At 52.8% G+C, this 25409-nt stretch overlaps 1 protein-coding gene across 2 annotated transcripts in view; it reads right to left on the reverse strand.

Moving 5' to 3' along the window:
• The window catches only part of LOC142257597 (uncharacterized), a 1260196-nt gene that overhangs the window by 1037054 nt on the left and 197733 nt on the right, over positions 1-25409 (reverse strand). For both annotated transcript variants that reach the window (XM_075329744.1, XM_075329737.1), the window contains exon 9: positions 1255-1332. In XM_075329744.1, coding sequence (XP_075185859.1) covers positions 1255-1332 — 78 coding nt within the window. The remainder of the gene's footprint in view (positions 1-1254; positions 1333-25409) is intronic.

The following is a 25409-nucleotide window of genomic DNA, read 5'->3' on the forward strand; positions in this document are numbered from 1 at the left end:
ATGTAATGTGATGACATCACAGCCTCTCACCTCCCCGGTCATATCCTCTGTTATCCCCATAGATAATGATGTAATGTGATGACATCACAGCCTCTCACCTCCCCGGTCATATCCTCTGTTATTCTCATAGATAGTGATGTAATGTGATGGCATCAGAACCTTTCACCTCCCCGGTCATATCCTCTGTTATTCCCATAGATAATGATGTAATGTGATGACATCAGAGCCTCTCACCTCCCCGGTCATATCCTCTGTTATTCCTATAGATAATGATGTAATGTGATGACATCAGAGCCTCTCACCTCCCCGGTCATATCCTCTGTTATTCCCATAGATAATGATGTAATGTGATGACATCAGAACCTATCACCTCCCCGGTCATATCCTCTGTTATTCCTATAGATAATGATGTAATGTGATGACATCAGAACCTCTCACCTCCCCGGTCATATCCTCTGTTATTCCCATAGATAATGATGTAATGTGATGACATCAGAGCCTCTCACCTCCCCGGTCATATCCTCTGTTATTCCTATAGATAATGATGTAATGTGATGACATCAGAGCCTCTCACCTCCCCGGTCATATCCTCTGTTATCCCCATAGATAATGATGTAATGTGATGACATCAGAACCTCTCACCTCCCCGGTCATATCCCCTGTTATCCCCATAGATAATGATGTAATGTGATGACATCAGAGCCTCTCACCTCCCCGGTCATATCCTCTGTTATCCCCATAGATACTGATGTAATGTGATGACATCAGAACCTCTCACCTCCCCGGTCATATCCTCTGTTATTCCCATAGATAATGATGTAATGTGATGACATCAGAGCCTCTCACCTCCCCGGTCATATCCTCTGTTATCCCCATAGATAATGATGTAATGTGATGACATCAGAACCTCTCACCTCCCCGGTCATATCCTCTGTTATCCCCATAGATACTGATGTAATGTGATGACATCAGAACCTCTCACCTCCCCGGTCATATCCTCTGTTATTCCCATAGATAATGATGTAATGTGATGACATCAGAGCCTCTCACCTCCCCGGTCATATCCTCTGTTATCCCCATAGATAATGATGTAATGTGATGACATCAGAACCTCTCACCTCCCCGGTCATATCCTCTGTTATCCCCATAGATAATGATGTAATGTGATGACATCAGAGCCTCTCACCTCCCCGGTCATATCCTCTGTTATCCCCATAGATAATGATGTAATGTGATGACATCAGAGCCTCTCACCTCTCCAGTAAGATGGAAGATTATCTCCAGACTCAGGTTTAATATCTTCTCCATAATTTGGTCTTTGTCCTTATTCATCTTTCAAGGGTCAATCAGGAAAAATCTCTTATTAAAAAACACAAAGAAGATTCTTTATTGTAAAAGAGGATGAGAAAATCAACAAAAGGGAAAAACAAAAATGAACTGAAAATAATAATGAAAATCATGTGAGAAGATATAACAGTGCAGATGTCGTCTTCCTTCTTTTCTGCCGGCGCCGACCGACCCCGATCTCAGGAGGAGACTGTGCAACACTTTCTCCTTGGTTCTAAAATTTTCCGGCTTTAAAGGAGTTAATCATAAATCAGCCAGACGGGAAACTTTACTACTCTCATCTATTAGAGGACGAAACAAGGAAGGAAGAGAAACAGGGATAGTGATGGGCGATCCCCCCGTGCTCGGGATCGGGAGCCTCGCCTGATAGTTTTGTAAAGATCAAGATTGGGATAGAGATAACATAATAGTACAGCATTATACCGGATATATAGATGTCTGATGGCATTACATGTAATATTGCTGTATTCTTAGCTCTGGTGAATGGTATATATACAGTATATATATATATATATACAGTATATATATATATATATATATATATATATATATATATACACTGTGTGCAGAATTATTAGGCAAGTTGTATTTTAGAGGATTTTTTTTTATTATTGATCAACAACTATGTTCTCAATCACCCCAAAAGACTCATAAATATCAAAGCTTAATATTTTTGGCAGTTGGAGTGCGTTTTTTTAGATTTGGCTATCTTAGGAGGATATCTGTTTGTGCAGGTAATTATTACTGTGCAGAATTATTAGGCAACTTAATAAAAACCAAATCTATTCCCATCTCACTTGTTTATTTTCTTTATTTTCACCAGGTAAACCAATATAACTGCACAAAATTTAGAAATAAACATTTCTGACATGCAAAAACAAAACCCAGAAAAAATGAGTGCCCAATATAGCCCCCTTTCTTTCTGATGACACTCAGCAGCCGACCATCCATAGATTTCTGTTATTGCTTGATCTGTTTACCATCAACATTGCGTGCAGCAGCCACCACAGCCTCCAGACACCATTCCCAGAGGTGTACTGTTTTCCCTCCCTGTAGATCTCACATTTTATGAGAGACCACAGGTTCTCTATGGGGTTCAGATCAGGTGAACAAGGGGGCCATGTCGTTATTTTTTCATCTTTTAGACCTTTACTAGCCAGCCACGTCCTGCATGAAAATCATGGGGTTTTTTTAACGATACCGACTTCTTCCTGTACCACTGCTTGAAGAAGTTGTCTTCCAGTAACTGGCAGTAGGTCTGGGAGTTGAGCTTCACTCCATCCTCAACCCGAAAAGGTCCCACAAGTTCATCTTTGATGATAGCCTCATCACGGGAACCTCATGCTTGTAGGTCCCTACACTAAATATAAAAATAGCAACAAAAAGAGGAATAAATATCCTCCTGGTAGAGTATTAGCTTTGGCCTGTGTACACACTGCTGCTCATCTTTGCTGTAAGTACTACTTTGAAGAACCTAGAATATAAGACATATTTTCAGTTGTTTCACACTTTTTTGTTAAGTATTTCATTCCACATGTGTTAAGTCATAGTTTTGATGCCTTCAATGTAAATCTACAATTTTCAGAGTCATGAAAATTAAGAGAACTCTTTGAATGAGAAGGTGTGTCCAAACTTTTGGTCTCTACTGTATATACTGTATACTATATATATATATATATATATATATATATATATATATATATATATTTATTTATTTATTCAATTCAATGCTATATACACTTTAGATAACAAAACCATCTGTCCACAAAGTGAGATCTGCGTCTGGCAGGGGTTTTTCGGACACTTGGCGAGGTGTAGTAGTTTCTTTTTCCATCTCCTTTAAGCAACCATGGCTGCAAATGTCGACGCCAACCATGTCGCAGGAGTTGCAGCGTTCCTGGGCTTCATGTTGACATGTGGGGTATTCCCCCCTAGAAAGCGGAAGCAGAGTGGTGGGATTTGAGGTGGTGCACCGCTGAAGGATAACGTTGTCAGGGAGCAGTAGGGAGCACTGAAGATGAAGGTGGTGTTGGGCAGATTGGTGTCATGGTTGAGTCTGGACAAGCATTGCCTTCAGGTCGTGGGGTACTTGGACCATTGTGGGGTGGTCAAGGGTAATGTCGGCCGTTTTGTCAAGAAGGAGGTGTGCAGCATGGACCGCATGGAGACAGGTAGGTGACAACAGGAGTCTGGCAGAGTCTTAAGCGGGCTTTACACGCTACGATTTCGCTACAGCGATCTCGTTGGGGTCACGGATTTTGTGACGCACATCCGGCCGCTGTAGCGATGTCGGAAAGTGTGACTCATAGGAGCGATTTTGGATCGTTGCAAAAACGTCCAAAATCGCTCCTCGTTGACATGGGGGTCCACTCCCAATTATCGCTGCTGTCGCAGGGGCGAAGTTGTTCCTCATTCCTGCGGCAATGCACATCGCTACATGTGACGCCGCAGGAACGAGGATCATCTCCTTACCTGCCTCCGGCCACAATGCGGGAGGAAGGAGGTGGGCGGGATGTTACGTCCCGCTCATCTCCGCCCCTCCGCTTTCATTGGGCGGTCGCTTAGTGACGCCAAACGGACCGCCCCCTTCAAAAGGAGGCGGTACGCCGGTCACAGCGACGTCGCTATGCAGGTAAGTATGTGTGACGGGGGTGCCGGATTTTGTGCGCGACGGGCAGCGATATGCCCGTTTCGCACAAACGATGGGGGTGGGTCGTATGCTAGCGATATCGGGCTGGATATCGCAGCATGTAAAGCCACCCTTAAGCAAGAGGGACGGACAAGGGTAGGCCTTGCACCTGTGTCCACCATGAATTTGATTGGGTTCTCATCTACCAGTAGGGTGACTGTAGAACAAGGGAAAAAGGCATTTGTGGTAGAAGCCATGGTTGGCTCAGGCGTACCCAACCATCACTGCAGCTATGGTTGGGCCTGATCTTGGTCACCTTGTTGAGGTTCCAAGTTTTGTATCCTTTGTTGTCGTCTATAGTCATTCTGAGAGTAACACCTTTTGGACGGTGTGCGACAATCACGTTTTATATGTCCTTCTCTTCCACACCGGAAGCAAGGGCCTCTAACCACTCTTTGGTCAGGTTAATTTTGGAATTGTGGTGAAGGTCCAGCTGTAGTTTGATACACTTGTGCAGGAAATGGTGATACATTAAACATGACATATTGAGGGTCTCTAGAGTCCTCTTCTATCAGAACAACCATTGTCTTTTTGGAGGGCTTCGTATTCTTCTGAAATTCTTTGCTATAATAATAGCATCGTTTATGGGGACATTTTCAATTTCAGTCTTCATAATATTATTCCTGAGATCCTCCGGCTTGTGACAGAAGCCGAGCCTAACTTGTTGTGAGAATCCAAGGTCAGCAAACATCTGAGTCTGGAGATGTACTTTTCAACTGACTCTGTTCTTGGATCACATCCTTGAGGTTAGTAGCTTGGTCAGGTAAGTGTTCTTGTGCAAAGGATTTCAATTGTTGGGTGGAGCAAGATGGCCGCCACAGGAAGTTTCGAGCACCTGACTTCCAGATGATGTAATACCGCCATCTTGGTACACCCTGGGTGTTATGGGAGGGACAGGGGCTACGGACGGAGCTGGGGGTGTTGACATAGGGACATGTGGAGCAGTGGGCCGGGTAGGGTCCGCAGCTTATGAAAGGGGCTAGTGAGTAATGACAGGAAAAGTGCAGTCTTTGAGCTCCACAATTATAAACGCATATACTGGGCTGCAACCTTATACCCGGAGATAACCCTACCAATTTACACAACCTCTTTCAATCCTTCACATACTTAGAAAAACCACATAGAACTATATAAAAAAAAACCTCACCAAAAGGAGCCAAGACAGATGATGTATGCACACACAGAATGTGGTGAGCCTTCCTCATAAAGATGGCTGCAGCCCGGGTGCAAGATGCTGATGAGCAGCCACTCAACCTCCACACTAGAGGGGAGGGGCGGCTGCTTAGCATAAGACATGCACACTCATAAGGCTTGCACTGGGAGCCCATCATATGAGTGAAATGCACAGTGTCTGAACTGTAACCTATAAATGACGCCAGAAACCCAGGTCAGGCGGGCCCATCAGCACTATATAGGTGCATCTCGCACGGATACACGAGACGCACAGTGTCTGAATTATGGCCTATAAATGACGCACAACACCAGGTCAGGCGGGTCAGTTAGCACTATAAGTACATGACAGGCTCACCATTTAACCACCTGAATTCAGAAGGTCAACACACATCCTGCAAAAATGGATAAAATGTGCCATACCTCAAATAGTGAGATATTAGTTTATATTTTGGCCCAAAATATGTAAGCTCGCAATCCGTTCGTCAAGGATTCTCACACTTGCGAGTCCCTACACTAAATTAGGCTAGCTTCACATTAGCGTTTTTCTGCCGGTCGGCAGAAAAACTGAAAACGCATGTTGCCGGATCCGTTGACAGCACAATGCAATGTCAATAGACTAGCGGCAACATGCGTTTGCATCCGTTTGCTTGCGGTCGTGTCTGGATCCTGTGAGTTGCAGTTTTTCACCATGTTTCCAAAACGCAACATGTAGCGTTTTTTCCCTCCGATCAAAAACTGCAGCTCACCGGATCCTGTACATTGCAGCACTAGCTGCAATGTATTTCAATGGGCGCCGGATCTATTTTTCACATTTGCGGTTGCCTGCGGCTGGAATGATCCTTTTTGCCGTTGCAAACATGGTCTGAAGCAGATAGTTTTCTTTCTAGATCTTCAAAATCTTTATTTAAACATTAAATATATATATATATGTTAAATATATCTATAGTTATATTTAACATTATATTTATCAATGTTCATTCATCTATCTATCTATAGCAATGTATCTAACTTTCCTTTTTTTTAAAAAAAAAAAAAATGTAAAATCAACTTATCTATTTATCTATCTACCGATCTATATATATTTCTTTCCATAGTCTTGCTCACTTCCTATCTATATATATATATATATATATATATATATATTTCTATGCATTTATCTATATTTTTCTCTCTCTCGATCTATATATCTCTGTATCTCTTTATTAGCTAACTATTGGTTTAGCTATTTTTTTTTGTTTTAATTTAAAGTCTCTATTCTCTCTCTGTCGGTCTGTTGGTCGGTCTCCCTCTCGGTCTCTATTCTCTCTCTGCCCATGTCAGTCTATCCCTCTCCCCCCCCTCTCTCATACTCACCGATACCCGATCACCGGCGCGGCACTGAACGGCGTTCACACTGCTCTGGCGGCTTCTCCACTTTTGAAAAAGCCAGCCGCTCATTATTGAATCTGGTATTCCCTGCTTTCCCCACCCACCGGCGTCTATGATTGGTTGCAGTCAGACACGCCCCCACGATGAGTGACAGCTGTCTCACTGCAACCAATCACAGCCGCCGGAGGGCGGGTCTATATCATGCAGTTAAATAAATTAAAAAAAACGACGTGCGGTCCCCCCCCAATTTTGATACCAGCCACACGGCTGAAGGCTGGTATTCTCAGGATGGGGAGCCCCACGTTATGGGGAGCCCCCCCTGTGACGGGGGTGTACAACAGAGCAAAGGATGGACGAGGCCGAGGGACGATCCAACAGGTTTATTAACAGGAATGCAAGAACAGCACACGATAAGTCCACGTAAAACAGATTCGGGAGCCCTTCCCGACAATCCTCGGACCGGATTACAAAGCAATCGTCCTTACAGTAGTCCAAAGAGTTCCACACAATCCCACGGGCCGCCACACAGGCCTAGCTCCGTCCGTGTCCACAGCCACACAGGCTGGAGCTCCTGCTCCCTTCAAGTTTCAGCTCACTCTGCCTGAATCTCCCAGGTAAGCAGAGTTTACACTAGTTGGACTCTAGGCCCACCTCCCCCTACTCCCAGGGATGGAAGTGCCTCAAGAGGATATAACCTTGCATTTTAGGGGGGTGATTACCTACAACAATAGAAATGTACACAGAAGTAGTTCAAATAAGACAATGAACCCAGCTTGAAATAGGAATCTGTACAGCATATACAGTGAGAGGGTAAATTACATCTTCACAATCCCTCCCCCTCCCAACTTGTGTACGTACTAGGGACCTCTACAGGTCACTGGTTAAGTACACACAGGCAGAGCGTTACTTACATGTGGCTTCATGCAGCCACGAATTGGCATCGTAGCTCTCCCACATCATTGCCCAGGAGAACAGCTGCAGGCAGACCACCCATCACCCCAACCACACATCGCCTGACCCCAAAACCAAAGCTCAGATCCACAGTGGCTGTGGGAATAGTCCTCCATTGTCCACCAGCCAGTTCAATGACAATCCCAGGTCCTCTATGGATTGCCTCAGGCCGAACCACTCGGGGATCAGCCAGTGTGAGGAAAGCACCCGAGTCACAAAATCCAACAAGTCTCTGTCCATCCAGCACAACCTCCTGCAAGTGCTTACCTCGATGAGCAGAAGTTGTCATAACTGCAGGTCGCACCCCGTAAACTCCTGGTGGTGCAACATGGGCTGAGTCACTAGGCCAGTCCTCACATAGCGGTGCCACATCTTCCTCCATGGCGCTGGGCTGTAAATAATTAACAATCCGATTGGGCGCAGGATCAGTCCTCATTTGAACAGCTGGGCAGGAGACTTGCCGATGCCCTGGCTGTCCACATTGATAGCATCTGAGCTGGGTCTCCCTCCATCCAAGGCGTCCTCTTGGGTAAGGGGTAGGGGAACTTGGAGGCCGGCTCCCACCTGAAGGTGCTGTAGGGGTTTGAGGATGATTCCTCCATGGCCTGGCTGGGCATGAGGCCTGCAAATGCCCGGGATGCCTACAAACATAACACCTGCGCTCTGTTACTTCCTCTCCCCGGCGTATTCCAGAAAGTGCAGTAGAAGCAACTGGAGGCACATTAACACGGGTATCAACATGTGGTGGCTTAGAGGAACGGGGAACAATGGGGACAGAATAACTGGGGGCATCCGGTGTTGTGGAGCTGTTAGGCGTCTCTCCATCCTCCAACAGAACCCTCCACTGAGGCTTGATGGTGAGCACCTCATCAGCTAGAGCAGCAGCTTCCTCCACTGTCGCTGGTTTTCTCTCACGCACCCATTCCCGGATCTCAGCGGGGCACTTGAAGTAAAACTGCTCTTTTAGGAGGACCTGGAGGACGGTCTCCAAGGTTAAGGCCTCCTCTGCCTCCAACCAACGATGCCACAGATGTTTGAGTTTGTGGGCATACATCTTGAAGGACACTTCCTCATCACATGCTAGAGTACGGAACTGAGTCCTGTAAGTGTCTGGCGTTACAGCATAATGTTCTAGAATAGTCTGTTTAATATCCGCATACTCACAGTTCCACCGATGGTCCATAGCTCTATAGGCTGCAGCAGCTCCACCCTCTAAGAGCCCAACCAGATGCCGGACGCGCTCCCTTTCTGGGACTTCCATTAATCGACACTGATGCTCAAAGTCCTGGAAGAAGCCCTCAATGTCACCAGCAGCCTCATTAAACTGCTTGAAGTCTTTGCGGGACACTCTGGGAAGTTCCCTCATGATGGGTGCTGGGGTTACAGTCTGTCTGGAACCTCTCGCGGCTTCCACAGCGAGCTGCTTATCCAGCAATGCCATCTCCTCCATCCTGCGCTCCTTCTCTTCAGCTCCACGCATGGCCTCCCTCTTATCTTCTATGGTGGCCTCATCTCCAAGCAGTGCCATCTTTTCCTTGTACCACACAACCCATTGACTTTTTTGGGTATTCACCTCCGGCTCCCGTCTTTGCTCCCCTTGCTGTGGAAATTGTTCCTCGGTGCCATCTTGCAGGCAAGCGTGTTCCAATGCCTCAATTAGTTGCTCCTTAGAGAGTCCTTTGTAGCCGACACCTAATTCACGGGCCTTTGTTTGTAGACTCGCCACAGTCCAGTTCCTGTATCCTGAGGTTCTGGTTTCAGACGTCGATTGGCTGTTGTCCTCCATTTCTTCTGCTCTGATCCCGCCGCTGCCAACCAGTTTGTGACGGGGGTGTACAACAGAGCAAAGGATGGACGAGGCCGAGGGACGATCCAACAGGTTTATTAACAGGAATGCAAGAACAGCACACGATAAGTCCACGTAAAACAGATTCGGGAGCCCTTCCCGACAATCCTCGGACCGGATTACAAAGCAATCGTCCTTACAGTAGTCCAAAGAGTTCCACACAATCCCACGGGCCGCCACACAGGCCTAGCTCCGTCCGTGTCCACAGCCACACAGGCTGGAGCTCCTGCTCCCTTCAAGTTTCAGCTCACTCTGCCTGAATCTCCCAGGTAAGCAGAGTTTACACTAGTTGGACTCTAGGCCCACCTCCCCCTACTCCCAGGGATGGAAGTGCCTCAAGAGGATATAACCTTGCATTTTAGGGGGGTGATTACCTACAACAATAGAAATGTACACAGAAGTAGTTCAAATAAGACAATGAACCCAGCTTGAAATAGGAATCTGTACAGCATATACAGTGAGAGGGTAAATTACATCTTCACACCCCCAGCCTAAAAATATCAGCCTGCAGCCGCCCGGAATAGCCGCATCCATGAGATGCGACAGTCCCGGAACTGTACCCGGCTCATCCCGAATTGCCCTGGTGCGGTGGCAATCGAGGTAATGAGTTAATGGCAGCAGCCCATAGCTGCCACTAAGTCCTAGGTTAATCATTGCAGGCGTCTACCCGAGATACCTTCCATGATTAACCTGTAAACTAAAGAAAATAAAAACACACATCCAAAAAAATCCTTTATTTGTAATAAATGACAAAAAACAACAACCTCTTTCACCAATTTATTAAAGTCCCCAAATACCCTTCCATGTCCGACGTAATACAAAAAGGTCCCACGACGCTCTCAGCTCTGCTACATCAGAAGCTGACAGAGAGCGGTCACAGACCAGGACCGCTCTCTGTGAGCTCACCGCAGCGACTGAAGTGAGTCACGCTATCAGCGGAGCTGTCACTGAGGTTACCCGCGGCCACAGATCTCAGCGGGAGGACTTCTGCTGTGGCCGCGGGTAACCTCAGTGACGGCACTGCTGATAGCGCTGATCACTGCGGTCACTCAGGGGATTTGCGGTCACCGGTGAGACCTTCACCGGTGACCAAAAATCAGGCCATGCCACATAGAGCCGCAGGATGACAATGAAGTCGGGTGACGTTCATCCGACTTCATTCTGATCGTGCGGCTCTGTCTGTGTCTGCTGTCAGCGGCCATGTAGCAGAGCTGAATGGCAGATGACATAGAACAAACGGATCCGTCAAAACTAAGCTGAAAAACAGCACCCAAACGCATGTAAACGCAAGTGAATGGTCTGGTTTTTTACTGGATCCAGTAGACGGATCCAGTAAAAAAACGTTCAGGTCACTAGCGGTGGCATGCGTTGGAATCCAAAAAAAAAGGATCCAGTCACATGCAGTTTGCGTTTTTTTGCCTTAAGGCAAAAAAACGCTAATGTGAAGCTAGCCTTAGTTAGAAAAACCACATAGGAGCCGCCCTTCCCCTCTAGTGTGGAGGGTGAGTGGCTGTGACATCAGCATCTTGCACCTGGGCTGCAGCCATCTTTATGAGGAAGGCTCACCACATTCTGTGTGTGCACATATCATTTGTCTTGGCTCCTTTTGGTGAGGTTTTTTCACATACTTCTTCCCTTCTCTTCTGCTAAGTAGGGTGACAGCATTTTCGGCTCCTGCAGAAAAAGCCGATTTCTTCTTGAACAGAGTGTACATAGTGCTTCCAATTGGACTGGCCAGCTCCAACCTGAACCCTCTCCCTTCTCACCGCGAATGCGGCAGTGAATGTGTTACAGAACACGGGAGTACGCTAGTTCCCTTATCTCTGCTTATAGTTCCTCACACACTGTCACCTCCTACACAACACTGGGCACTAGATATAGCCCCCTCGTTCTCCTACTCCTTCTTCTCCTGCTCTCTGGCCCCCCTTCTCCTGTCCCTTCTAGCAGCCTCGAAACACCACGAGCAGTCAGATCCTAATGACCTACACCCCTGTGTCCTTTCCTTCTCCAGGTCACCAGCGGGGTGATCGCCACACTGTAGGTCTCCGGTGTCTGTACAGAGTGATGAAGCTGACATTGCTGTTCCTGTGGATTACATCGGACTAAGGATTATTCTATAATAAAGATGGAGTCTGTAAATGTTGTTTTATTTTATTTGTAATAAAAAAAAAAAATTCTGTGTTGTGTTGTTGCTTTTTTTTTACTGTTTACTAGAAATTCATGGTGGCCATGTCTAGTTTGGCATGACACCATGAATTTCGGGCTTAGTACCATCTGAGAATACGAAGCTGGTATTAACCCCTTTATTACCCAGCGTGCCGCCGCCACCAGGGCCACTGGCCAAGCTGGGTAAGGCTACATACGCACGCTGCATCTTTTTGTGTTCACAAACTGCAGCCAAAACTGCAGCCAAAATGCAGCCAAAACTGCACCTTGTCAGAGAGAGCCTGGAAATGTCACAAAAAACGCAAGTAATTTTCGGTGCGTTTTTCACACCATGCGTTTTTGCTGCGTTTTTGTGACAAATGTTGACAAAAACGCAGGAAGAATGGACATGCTGCATTTTTTTTGCCACAAACCTTTGACAAATAAAATGCTGACAAATAAACTGCAACATGCGCATAGCAAATCTGACTTCTCATAGACATTGCTGGGAAGTCAAATGTCAGAAAGTTCTGACAACAAAACTGCAGCCAAAAAAGCAGCAAAAAAAGCAGCGTGTGCATGTAGCCTAAAGGCTACTTTACACACTGCGATATCGGTCCCGATATCGCTAGTGTGGGTACCCGCCCCCATCTGTTGCGCGACACGGGCAAATCGCTGCCCGTGCCGCACAACAGCCGTCACACATACATACCTGTCCGGCGACGTCACTGTGACGGGCGAACCGCCTCCTTTCTAAGGGGGCGGTCCGTACGGCGTCACAGCGACGTCACTGAACCGCCGCCCAATAGCAGCGGAGGGGCGGAGCTGAGCGGGACGTAACATCCCGCCCACCTCCTTCCTTCCTCATAGCGGCCGGGAGGCAGGTAAGGGGAGCTTCCTCGTTCCTGCGGCGTCACACGCAGCGATGTGTGCTGCCGCAGGAACGAGGAATAACCTCGTTACTGCTGCAGTAACGAGATTTGAGAATGGACCCCCATGTCGCCGATTAGCGATTTTGCACGTTTCTGCAACGATGCAAAATCGCTTATCGGTGTCACACGCAACGGCATCGCTAATGCGGCCGGATGTGCGTCACGAATTCCGTGACCCCAACGACTCCGCATTAGCGATGTCGCAGCGTGTAAAGCCCGCTTTAGGCACATAGAAATGGCCCATCACTAAAGAGGGAATGTGGAGGATCCATTGGTCAGAAGGGCACAGATAACCCTGCTCTATGTCTGCTGCAGAACTACAAGTGACAGCAAGTCCTGTATAATTGAGCTGAGGCATTCTGGGAAATAAATTCTACAAAGAAAGAAAAACTGGAAATCACAGAACTAAATACAAAAAGTAGAAAGTTACTAATCATAGAAGATAATATACAGCACAAGAATAATAATAATGGAGAATCTCCAGACCAAGAATAAACCCAGAAGACGTCTCCTCCTCCACTCACTACAAGGAGCATCGAGCTGCACCAATCCCCCATGTGCGGGATCTGTCGCTCTCTCTCCTCCATGTGTAGTGCGGGGTCTGTCGCTCTCTCTCTCCCTCATGTGTAGTGCGGGGTCTGTCGCTCTCTCTCTCCCCCATGTGTAGTGCGGGGTCTGTCGCTCTCTCTCCTCCATGTGTAGTGCGGGGTGTGTCGCTCTCTCTCCCTCATGTGTAGTGCGGGGTCTGTCGCTCTCTCTCCTCCATGTGTAGTGCGGGATCTGTCGCTCTCTCTCCTCCATGTGTAGTGCGGGGTCTGTCGCTCTCTCTCTCCCCCATGTGTAGTGCGGGGTCTGTCGCTCTCTCTCTCCCCCATGTGTAGTGCGGGGTCTGTCGCTCTCTCTCCTCCATGTGTAGTGCGGGGTGTGTCGCTCTCTCTCCCTCATGTGTAGTACGGGGTCTGTCGCTCTCTCTCCTCCATGTGTAGTGCGGGGTCTGTCGCTCTCTCTCCCTCATGTGTAGTGCGGGGTCTGTCGCTCTCTCTCCTCCATGTGTAGTGCAGGGTCTGTCGCTCTCTCTCCTCCATGTGTAGTGCGGGGTCTGTCGCTCTCTCTCCCTCATGTGTAGTGCGGGGTCTGTCGCTCTCTCTTTTTCCCTCATGTGTAGTGCGGGGTCTGTCGCTCTCTCCCTCATGTGTAGTGCGGGGTCTGTCGCTCTCTCTCCTCCATGTGTAGTGCGGGGTCTGTCGCTCTTTCTCTCCCCCATGTGTAGTGCGGGGTCTGTCGCTCTCTCTCCCTCATGTGTAGTGGGGGGACTGTCGCTCTCTCCCTCATGTGTAGTGCAGGGTCTGTCGCTCTCTCTCCCCCATGTGTAGTGCGGGATCTGTCGCTCTCTCCCTCATGTGTAGTGCGGGGACTGTCGCTCTCTCTCTCCTCCATGTGTAGTGTGGGGTCTGTCGCTTTCTCTCTCCTCCATGTGTAGTGCGGGGACTGTCGCTCTCTCTCCCCCATGTGTAGTGCGGGATCTGTCGCTCTCTCCCTCATGTGTAGTGCGGGGTCTGTCGCTCTCTCTCCCCCATGTGTAGTGCGGGATCTGTCGCTCTCTCCCTCATGTGTAGTGCGGGGACTGTCGCTCTCTCTCCTCCATGTGTAGTGCGGGGTCTGTCGCTCTCTCTCCCTCATGTGTAGTGCGGGGTCTGTTGCGCTCTCTCTCCCCCAAGTGTACTGCGGGGTCTGTCGCTCTCTCTCCCCCATGTGTAGTGCGGGGTCTGTCACTCTTTCTCCCCCATGTGTAGTGCGGGGTCTGTCGCTCTCTCTCCATGTGTAGTGCGGGGTCTGTCGCTCTCTCTCCATGTGTAGTGCGGGGTCTGTCGCTCTCTCTCCCCCCCATGTGTAGTGCGGGGTCTGTCGCTCTCTCTCCCCCATGTGTAGTGCGGGGTCTGTCGCTCTCTCTCCCCCATGTGTAGTGTGGGGTCTGTCGCTCTCTCTCCTCATGTGTAGTGCAGGGTCTGTCGCTCTCTATACCCCATGTGTAGTGCGGGGTCTGTCTCTCTCTCTCTCATGTGTAGTGCGGGGTCTGTCGCTCTCACTCTCGCCCATGTTTAGTGTGGGGTCTGTCGCTCTCTCTCCCCCATGTGTAGTGCGGGGTCTCTCGATCTCTCTCTCCCTCATGTGTAGTGCGGGGTCTGTCGCTCTCTCTCCCCCATATGTGTAGTGCGGGGTCTGTCGCTCTCACTTTCCCCCATGTGTAGTGCGGGGTCTGTTGCTCTCTCTCCCCCATATGTAAGGCGGGGTCCGTCGCTCTCTCTCTCCCCCATGTGTAGTGCGGGGTCTGTCGCTCTCTCTCCCCCATGTGTAGTGCGGGGTCTGTCGCTCTCTCTCCCCCATATGTAGTGCGGGGTCTGTCGCTCTCTCCCTCATGTGTAGTGCGGGGTCTGTCGCTCTCTCTGCTTCATGTGTAGTGCGGGGTCTGTTGCTCACTCTCCCTCATGTGTAGTGCGGGGTCTGTCGCTCTCTCTGCTTCATGTGTAGTGCGGGGTCTGTCGCTCTCTCTCCCTCATGTGTAGTGCAGGGTCTGTCGCTCTCTCTCCCTCATGTGTAGTGCGGGGTCTGTCGCTCTCTCTCCCCATGTGTAGTGCGGGGTCTGTCGCTATCTCCCTCATGTGTAGTGCGGGGTCTGTCGCTCTCTCCCCCAAGTGTACTGCGGGGTCTGTCGCTCTCTCTCCCCCATGTGTAGTGCGGGGTCTGTCGCTCTTTCTCCCCCATGTGTAGTGCGGGGTCTGTCGCTCTCTCTCCATGTGTAGTGCGGGGTCTGTCGCTCTCTCTCCATGTGTAGTGCGGGGTCTGTCGCTCTCTCTCCCCCCCATGTGTAGTGCGGGGTCTGTCGCTCTCTCTCCCCCATGTGTAGTGCGGGGTCTGTCGCTCTCTCTCCCCCATGTGTAGTGTGGGGTCTGTCGCTCTCTCTCCTCATGTGTAGTGCGGGGTCTGTCGCTCTCTATACCCCATGTGTAGTGCAGGGTCTGTCGCTCTCTCTCCCCCATGTGTAGTGCGGGGTCTGTCTCTCTCTCCCTCATGTGTAGTGCGGGGTCTGTCGCTCTCACTCTCGCCCATGTGTAGTGCGGGGTCTGTCGCTCTCTCTCCCCCATGTGTAGTGCGGGGTCTGTCGATCTCTCTCTCCATCATGTGTAGTGCGGGGTCTGTCGCTCTCTCTCCCCCATATGTGTAGTGCGGGGTCTGTCGCTCTCTCTTTCCCCCATGTGTAGTGCGGGGTCTGTTGCTCTCTCTCCCCCATATGTAAGGCGGGGTCCGTCGCTCTCTCTCTCCCCCATGTGTAGTGCGGGGTCTGTCGCTCTCTCTCCCCCATGTGTAGCGCGGGGTCTGTCGCTCTCTCTCCCCCATGTGTAGTGCGGGGTCTGTCGCTCTCTCCCTCATGTGTAGTGCGGGGTCTGTCGCTCTCTCTGCTTCATGTGTAGTGCGGGGTCTGTCGCTCACTCTCCCTCATGTGTAGTGCGGGGTCTGTCGCTCTCTCTGCTTCATGTGTAGTGCGGGGTCTGTCGCTCTCTCTCCCTCATGTGTAGTGCAGGGTCTGTCGCTCTCTCTCCCTCATGTGTAGTGCGGGGTCTGTCGCTCTCTCTCCCCATGTGTAGTGCGGGGTCTGTCGCTATCTCCCTCATGTGTAGTGCGGGGTCTGTCGCTCTCTCCCCCATGTGTAGTGCGGGGTCTGTCGCTCTCCCTCCCTCATGTGTAGTGCGGGGTCTGTCGCTCTCTCTCCCTCATGTGTAGTGCGGGGTCTGTCGCTCTCTCTTCCCCATGTGTAGTGTGGGGTCTGTCGCTCTCTCTCCCCCATGTGTAGTGCGGGGTCTGTCGCTCTCTCTCCCCCATGTGTAGTGTGGGGTCTGTCGCTCTCTCTCCTCACGTGTAGTGCGGGGTCTGTCGCTCTCTATACCCCATGTGTAGTGCAGGGTCTGTCGCTCTCTCTCCCCCATGTGTAGTGCGGGGTCTGTCTCTCTCTCCCTCATGTGTAGTGCGGGGTCTGTCGCTCTCACTCTCGCCCATGTGTAGTGCGGGGTCTGTCGCTCTCTCTCCCTCATGTGTAGTGCAGGGTCTGTCGATCTCTCTCCCTCATGTGTAGTGCGGGGTCTGTCGCTCTCTCTCCCCATGTGTAGTGCGGGGTCTGTCGCTATCTCCCTCATGTGTAGTGCGGGGTCTGTCGCTCTCTCCCCCATGTGTAGTGCGGGGTCTGTCGCTCTCCCTCCCTCATGTGTAGTGCGGGGTCTGTCGCTCTCTCTCCCTCATGTGTAGTGCGGGGTCTGTCGCTCTCTCTTCCCCATGTGTAGTGTGGGGTCTGTCGCTCTCTCTCCCCCATGTGTAGTGCGGGGTCTGTCGCTCTCTCTCCCCCATGTGTAGTGTGGGGTCTGTCGCTCTCTCTCCTCACGTGTAGTGCGGGGTCTGTCGCTCTCTATACCCCATGTGTAGTGCAGGGTCTGTCGCTCTCTCTCCCCCATGTGTAGTGCGGGGTCTGTCTCTCTCTCCCTCATGTGTAGTGCGGGGTCTGTCGCTCTCACTCTCGCCCATGTGTAGTGCGGGGTCTGTCGCTCTCTCTCCCCCATGTGTAGTGCGGGGTCTGTCGATCTCTCTCTCCATCATGTGTAGTGCGGGGTCTGTCGCTCTCTCTCCCCCATATGTGTAGTGCGGGGTCTGTCGCTCTCTCTTTCCCCCATGTGTAGTGCGGGGTCTGTTGCTCTCTCTCCCCCATATGTAAGGCGGGGTCCGTCGCTCTCTCTCTCCCCCATGTGTAGTGCAGGGTCTGTCGCTCTCTCTCCCCCATGTGTAGTGGGGGTCTGTCGCTCTCTCTCCCCCATGTGTAGTGCGGGGTCTGTCGCTCTCTCCCTCATGTGTAGTGCGGGGTCTGTCGCTCTCTCTCCCCCATGTGTAGTGCGGGGTCTGTCGCTATCTCCCTCATGTGTAGTGCGGGGTCTGTCGCTCTCTCTCCCTCATGTGTAGTGCGGGGTCTGTCGCTCTCTCTCCCCCATGTGTAGTGCAGGGTCTGTCGCTCTCTCTCCCTCATGTGTAGTGTGGGGTCTGTCGCTCTCTCTCCCCCATGTGTAGTGCGCGGTCTGTCGCTCTCTCTCTCCCTCATGTGTAGTGCGGGGTCTGTCTCTCTCTCTCCCCCATGTGTAGTGCGCGGTCTGTCGCTCTCTCTCTCCCTCATGTGTAGTGCGGGGTCTGTCGCTCTCTCTCCCTCATGTGTAGTGCGGGGTCTGTCGTTCTCTCTCCCCCATGTGTAGTGCGGGGTCTGTCGCTCTCTCTCCCTCATGTGTAGTGCGGGGTCTGTCGCTCTCTCTCCCCCATATGTGTAGTGCGGGGTCTGTCGCTCTCTCTCTCCCCCATGTGTAGTGCGGGGTCTGTTGCTCTCTCTCCCCCATGTGTAGTGCGGGGTCTGTCGCTCTCTCTCCCCCATGTGTAGTGTGGGGTCTGTCGCTCTCTCTCCTCATGTGTAGTGCGGGGTCTGTCGCTCTCTATACCCCATGTGTAGTGCAGGGTCTGTCGCTCTCTCTCCCCCATGTGTAGTGCGGGGTCTGTCTCTCTCTCCCTCATGTGTAGTGCGGGGTCTGTCGCTCTCACTCTCGCCCATGTGTAGTGCGGGGTCTGTCGATCTCTCTCTCCCTCATGTGTAGTGCGGGGTCTGTCGCTCTCTCCCTCATGTGTAGTGCGGGGTCTGTCGCTCTCACTCTCGCCAATGTGTAGTACGGGGTCTGTCGCTCTCTCTCCCTCATGTGTAGTGCGGGGTCTGTCGCTCTCTCTCCCCCATATGTGTAGTGCGGGGTCTGTCGCTCTCTCTTTCCCCCATGTGTAGTGCGGGGTCTGTTGCTCTCTCTCCCCCATATGTAAGGCGGGGTCCGTCGCTCTCTCTCTCCCCCATGTGTAGTGCGGGGTCTGTCGCTCTCTCTCCCCCATGTGTAGTGCGGGGTCTGTCGCTCTCTCTCCCCCATGTGTAGTGCGGGGTCTGTCGCTCTCTCCCTCATGTGTAGTGCGGGGTCTGTCGCTCTCTCTGCTTCATGTGTAGTGCGGGGTCTGTCGCTCACTCTCCCTCATGTGTAGTGCGGGGTCTGTCGCTCTCTCTGCTTCATGTGTAGTACGGGGTCTGTCGCTCTCTCTCCCTCATGTGTAGTGCAGGGTCTGTCGCTCTCTCTCCCTCATGTGTAGTGCGGGGTCTGTCGCTCTCTCTCCCCATGTGTAGTGCGGGGTCTGTCGCTATCTCCCTCATGTGTAGTGCGGGGTCTGTCGCTCTCTCCCCCAAGTGTACTGCGGGGTCTGTCGCTCTCTCTCCCCCATGTGTAGTGCGGGGTCTGTCGCTCTTTCTCCCCCATGTGTAGTGCGGGGTCTGTCGCTCTCTCTCCATGTGTAGTGCGGGGTCTGTCGCTCTCTCTCCATGTGTAGTGCGGGGTCTGTCGCTCTCTCTCCCCCCCATGTGTAGTGCGGGGTCTGTCGCTCTCTCTCCCCCATGTGTAGTGCGGGGTCTGTCGCTCTCTCTCCCCCATGTGTAGTGTGGGGTCTGTCGCTCTCTCTCCTCATGTGTAGTGCAGGGTCTGTCGCTCTCTCTCCCCCATGTGTAGTGCGGGGTCTGTCTCTCTCTCCCTCATGTGTAGTGCGGGGTCTGTCGCTCTCACTCTCGCCCATGTGTAGTGCGGGGTCTGTCGCTCTCTCTCCCCCATGTGTAGTGCGGGGTCTGTCGATCTCTCTCTCCCTCATGTGTAGTGCGAGGTCTGTCGCTCTCTCTCCCCCATATGTGTAGTGCGGGGTCTGTCGCTCTCTCTTTCCCCCATGTGTAGTGCGGGGTCTGTTGCTCTCTCTCCCCCATATGTAAGGCGGGGTCCGTCGCTCTCTCTCTCCCCCATGTGTAGTGCGGGGTCTGTCGCTCTCTCTCCCCCATGTGTAGTGCGGGGTCTGTCGCTCTCTCTCCCCCATGTGTAGTGCGGGGTCTGTCGCTCTCTCCCTCATGTGTAGTGCGGGGTCTGTCGCTCTCTCTGCTTCATGTGTAGTGCGGGGTGTCACAAACCACCGGGGGGTCACTCAGAAATCCCCCGCGCTGGCTACCAGTACATCACAATCGGGGGGTAGCAAGGGGGCGTCCCCCTCCTTTATACCTCCCGACCGACAGACAGAGCACGTGACGCGCTCTCTAGCGCCCCTCTTATAGTCAGGCCAATTATGGAATTGCCCGACCATAAGCAAGGAGGCCGCTATACTACTTATGCCGATTATTGAAGGGCCCCCGGCGAGAGAAGGGTATATATTCCCCCGACCTCCGCGGGCGGAATATATAAACTCTCCCCGAATCTCACTGGCCTCCCCACAATAATCCTTGGCACAACTCGCTGCCACCAACCGATTTACGGTAACTATTAGCCGAACACACGGACGTGGGATTCAAGATCGAGATAACAGAACAGCCCAAGATTAATTATATAATTTAATCGCCTAAAGCACACTAGAAACTACAATATATACAATAGGGAATCTACAGAATATACAGTTATGTCAGAGTACAGTTACAATCAAAGCATGGGTTACAAACAGATATGCAATTCAATCAGTTACCTTGTGTGTCTGGCCACAGGGGGGCGCTGTAGACCAGGTTTCTAGGAACCCCCTCACAGGTCTTTCCCAACCAGGCCCCCGAGCAGAAGAACACTGGAAAATGGCCGAAGTAGGGTTATCAACCTGGGCAGATCCAGGTCCCCTCCTACCTTAGTGACCTCACAGGGAAGCACTGCCACTCCCCCTGCATGGATCAGAATTATCCAGCAAAGGGGATATTGGCCATAACTTTGCCTGGGAGCGTCGTAGGCGGACGCCAATGCTCTCATTGTGACAGTTATGAATTTAGCTACAGAACGAGGGGACTCATGACCTGTCTGCCAGTTCCCCATTGGCTGATATCACGCCTGGGGCATTTCCCAATGTCCTGCTCCCATAAAAAGGGGGTGCCGGCATCGTCCACATGCGGAGACACCATTTTTATGGTTGCCATATTTATCGGAAATATGGCTTGCGAGATATGAACCATTTTTTACTGGAGTCGTTCTGTCTGGCTATTTCCATAGCCTTGCTAATGAGATACAACTCTTGTTACAGGGTGACGGCAGGGAGTCATCCTGTGTCCTTTGTCCTAAAGCCACCTAATTTCCATATCACAGGACATGGCCATGGAGTTTGTTGCTAAACCAGTTGTGTGAAGGAAAGGGGGGGGGGGGTGACACCAGGAGAGGGCTTCCTGACATACTTGAATATCATGATTTATCGTCATATCTCCGGATTTACCTCACACGGGGTCTGTCGCTCACTCTCCCTCATGTGTAGTGCGGGGTCTGTCGCTCTCTCTGCTTCATGTGTAGTGGGGGGTCTGTCGCTCTCTCTCCCTCATGTGTAGTGCAGGGTCTGTCGCTCTCTCTCCCTCATGTGTAGTGCGGGGTCTGTCGCTCTCTCTCCCCATGTGTAGTGCGGGGTCTGTCGCTATCTCCCTCATGTGTAGTGCGGGGTCTGTCGCTCTCTCCCCCATGTGTAGTGCGGGGTCTGTCGCTATCCCTCCCTCATGTGTAGTGCGGGGTCTGTCGCTCTCTCTCCTTCATGTGTAGTGCGGGGTCTGTCGCTCTCTCTCCCCCATGTGTAGTGCAGGGTCTGTCGCTCTCTCTCCCTCATGTGTAGTGTCGGGTCTGTCGCTCTCTCTCCCCCATGTGTAGTGCGGGGTCTGTCTCTCTCTCTCCCCCATGTGTAGTGCGCGGTCTGTCGCTCTCTCTCTCCCTCATGTGTAGTGCGGGGTCTGTCGCTCTCTCTCCCTCACGTGTAGTGCGGGGTCTGTCGTTCTCTCTCCCCCATGTGTAGTGCGGGGTCTGTCGCTCTCTCTTCCCCATGTGTAGTGCGGGGTCTGTCGCTCTCTCTCCCACATGTGTAGTGCGGGGTCTGTCGCTCTCTCTCTCCTCCATGTGTAGTGCGGGGTCTGTCGCTCTTTCTCTCCCCCACGTGTAGTGTGGGGTCTGCCGCTCTCTCTTCCCCATGTGTAGTGCGGGGTCTGTCGCTCTCTCTCCCCCATGTGTAGTGCGGGGTCTGTCGCTCCCTCTCCCTCATGTGTAGTGCGGGGTCTGTCGCTCTCTCCCCCATGTGTAGTGCGGGGTCTGTCGCTCTCTCTCCATGTGTAGTGCAAGGTCTGTCGCTCTCTCCCCCCATGTGTAGTGCGGGGTCTGTCGCTCTCTCTCCCCCATGTGTAGTGCGGGGTCTGTCGCTCTCTCTCCCCCATGTGTAGTGCGGGGTCTGACGCTCTCTCCCCCCCATGTGTAGTGCGGGGTCTGACGCTCTCTCCCCCCATGTGTAGTGCGGGGTCTGTTGCTCTCTCTCTCCTCCATGTGTAGTGCGGGGTCTGTCGCTCTCTCTCCCTCATGTGTAGTGCGGGGTCTGTCGTTCTCTCTCCCCCATGTGTAGTGCGGGGTCTGTCGCTCTCTCTCCCCCATGTGTAGTGCGGGGTCTGACGCTCTCTCCCCCCCATGTGTAGTGCGGGGTCTGTCGCTCTCTCTCTCCCATGTGTAGTGCGGGGTCTGTTGCTCTCTCTCTCCTTAATGTGTAGTGCGGGGTCTGTCGTTCTCTCTCCCCCATGTGTAGTGCGGGGTCTGTCGCTCTCTCTCTCCTCCATGTGTAGTGCGGGGTCTGTCGCTCTCTCTCCCTCATGTGTAGTGCGGGGTCTGTCGTTCTCTCTCCCCCATGTGTAGTGCGGGGTCTGTCGCTCTCTCTCCCTCATGTGTAGTGCGGGGTCTGTCGCTCTCTCTCCCTCATGTGTAGTGCGGGGTCTGTCGCTCTCTCTCCCTCATGTGTAGTGCGGGGTCTGTCGCTCTCTCTCCCTCATGTGTAGTGCGGGGTCTGTCGCTCTCTCTCCCTCATGTGTAGTGCGGGGTCTGTCGCTCTCTCTCCCTCATGTGTAGTGCGGGGTCTGTCGCTCTCTCTCCCTCATGTGTAGTGCGGGGTCTGTCGCTCTCTCTCCCCCACGTGTAGTGCGGGATCTGTCGCTCTTTCTCTCCCCCACGTGTAGTGCGGGGTCTGTCGCTCTCTCTCCCTCATGTGTAGTGCGGGGTCTGTCGCTCTCTCTCCCTCATGTGTAGTGCGGGGTCTGTCGCTCTCTCTCCCTCATGTGTAGTGCGGGGTCTGTCGCTCTCTCTTCCCCATGTGTAGTGCGGGGTCTGTCGCTCTCTCTCCCCCATGTGTAGTGCGGGGTCTGTCGCTCCCTCTCCCTCATGTGTAGTGCGGGGTCTGTCGCTCTCTCCCCCATGTGTAGTGCGGGGTCTGTCGCTCTCTCTCCATGTGTAGTGCGGGGTCTGTCGCTCTCTCCCCCCCATGTGTAGTGCGGGGTCTGTCGCTCTCTCTCCCCCATGTGTAGTGCGGGGTCTGTCGCTCTCTCTCCCCCATGTGTAGTGCGGGGTCTGACGCTCTCTCCCCCCCATGTGTAGTGCGGGGTCTGTCGCTCTCTCTCTCCCATGTGTAGTGCGGGGTCTGTCGCTCTCTCTCCTCCATGTGTAGTGCGGGGTCTGTCGCTCTCTCTCTCCCTCATGTGTAGTGCGGGGTCTGTCGTTCTCTCTCCCCCATGTGTAGTGCGGGGTCTGTCGCTCTCTCTCTCCTCCATGTGTAGTGCGGGGTCTGTCGCTCTCTCTCCCTCATGTGTAGTGCGGGGTCTGTCGTTCTCTCTCCCCCATGTGTAGTGCGGGGTCTGTCGCTCTCTCTCCCCCATGTGTAGTGCGGGGTCTGTCGCTCTCTCTCCCTCATGTGTAGTGCGGGGTCTGTCGCTCTCTCTCCCTCATGTGTAGTGCGGGTACTGTCGCTCTCTCTCTCCCTCATGTGTAGTGCGGGGTCTGTCGCTCTCTCCTCCATGTGTAGTGCGGGGTCTGTCGCTCTCTCTCCCCCATGTGTAGTGCGGGTACTGTCGCTCTCTCTCTCCCTCATGTGTAGTGCGGGGTCTGTCGCTCTCTCCTCCATGTGTAGTGCGGGGTCTGTCGCTCTCTCTCCCCCATGTGTAGTGCGGGGTCTGTCGCTCTCTCTCCCTCATGTGTAGTGCGGGGTCTGTCGCTCTCTCTCCCTCATGTGTAGTGCGGGGTCTGTCGCTCTCTCTCCCCCATGTGTAGTGCGGGGTCTGTCTCTCTCTCCCTCATGTGTAGTGCGGGGTCTGTCGCTCTCACTCTCGCCCATGTGTAGTGCGGGGTCTGTCGCTCTCTCCCCCCCATGTGTAGTGCGGGGTCTGTCGATCTCTCTCTCCCTCATGTGTAGTGCGGGGTCTGTCGCTCTCTCCCTCATGTGTAGTGCGGGGTCTGTCACTCTCACTCTCGCCAATGTGTAGTACGGGGTCTGTCGCTCTCTCTCCCTCATGTGTAGTGCGGGGTCTGTCGCTCTCTCTCCCCCATATGTGTAGTGCGGGGTCTGTCGCTCTCTCTTTCCCCCATGTGTAGTGCGGGGTCTGTTGCTCTCTCTCCCCCATATGTAAGGCGGGGTCCGTCGCTCTCTCTCTCCCCCATGTGTAGTGCGGGGTCTGTCGCTCTCTCTCCCCCATGTGTAGTGCGGGGTCTGTCGCTCTCTCTCCCCCATGTGTAGTGCGGGGTCTGTCGCTCTCTCCCTCATGTGTAGTGCGGGGTCTGTCGCTCTCTCTGCTTCATGTGTAGTGCGGGGTCTGTCGCTCACTCTCCCTCATGTGTAGTGCGGGGTCTGTCGCTCTCTCTGCTTCATGTGTAGTACGGGGTCTGTCGCTCTCTCTCCCTCATGTGTAGTGCAGGGTCTGTCGCTCTCTCTCCCTCATGTGTAGTGCGGGGTCTGTCGCTCTCTCTCCCCATGTGTAGTGCGGGGTCTGTCGCTATCTCCCTCATGTGTAGTGCGGGGTCTGTCGCTCTCTCTCTCCCTCATGTGTAGTGCGGGGTCTGTCGCTCTCTCCCCCAAGTGTACTGCGGGGTCTGTCGCTCTCTCTCCCCCATGTGTAGTGCGGGGTCTGTCGCTCTCTCTCCATGTGTAGTGCGGGGTCTGTCGCTCTCTCTCCATGTGTAGTGCGGGGTCTGTCGCTCTCTCTCCCCCCCATGTGTAGTGCGGGGTCTGTCGCTCTCTCTCCCCCCCATGTGTAGTGCGGGGTCTGTCGCTCTCTCTCCCCCATGTGTAGTGTGGGGTCTGTCGCTCTCTCTCCTCATGTGTAGTGCAGGGTCTGTCGCTCTCTCTCCCCCATGTGTAGTGCGGGGTCTGTCTCTCTCTCCCTCATGTGTAGTGCGGGGTCTGTCGCTCTCACTCTCGCCCATGTGTAGTGCGGGGTCTGTCGCTCTCTCTCCCCCATGTGTAGTGCGGGGTCTGTCGATCTCTCTCTCCCTCATGTGTAGTGCGAGGTCTGTCGCTCTCTCTCCCCCATATGTGTAGTGCGGGGTCTGTCGCTCTCTCTTTCCCCCATGTGTAGTGCGGGGTCTGTTGCTCTCTCTCCCCCATGTGTAGTGCGGGGTCCGTCGCTCTCTCTCTCCCCCATGTGTAGTGCGGGGTCTGTCGCTCTCTCTCCCCCATGTGTAGTGCGGGGTCTGTCGCTCTCTCTCCCCCATGTGTAGTGCGGGGTCTGTCGCTCTCTCCCTCATGTGTAGTGCGGGGTCTGTCGCTCTCTCTGCTTCATGTGTAGTGCGGGGTCTGTCGCTCACTCTCCCTCATGTGTAGTGCGGGGTCTGTCGCTCTCTCTGCTTCATGTGTAGTGCGGGGTCTGTCGCTCTCTCTCCCTCATGTGTAGTGCAGGGTCTGTCGCTCTCTCTCCCTCATGTGTAGTGCGGGGTCTGTCGCTCTCTCTCCCCATGTGTAGTGCGGGGTCTGTCGCTATCTCCCTCATGTGTAGTGCGGGGTCTGTCGCTCTCTCCCCCATGTGTAGTGCGGGGTCTGTCGCTCTCCCTCCCTCATGTGTAGTGCGGGGTCT

This window comes from Anomaloglossus baeobatrachus, chromosome 1, assembly GCF_048569485.1.
Source record: "Anomaloglossus baeobatrachus isolate aAnoBae1 chromosome 1, aAnoBae1.hap1, whole genome shotgun sequence".
Classification (NCBI taxonomy): Eukaryota; Metazoa; Chordata; class Amphibia; order Anura; family Aromobatidae; genus Anomaloglossus; species Anomaloglossus baeobatrachus.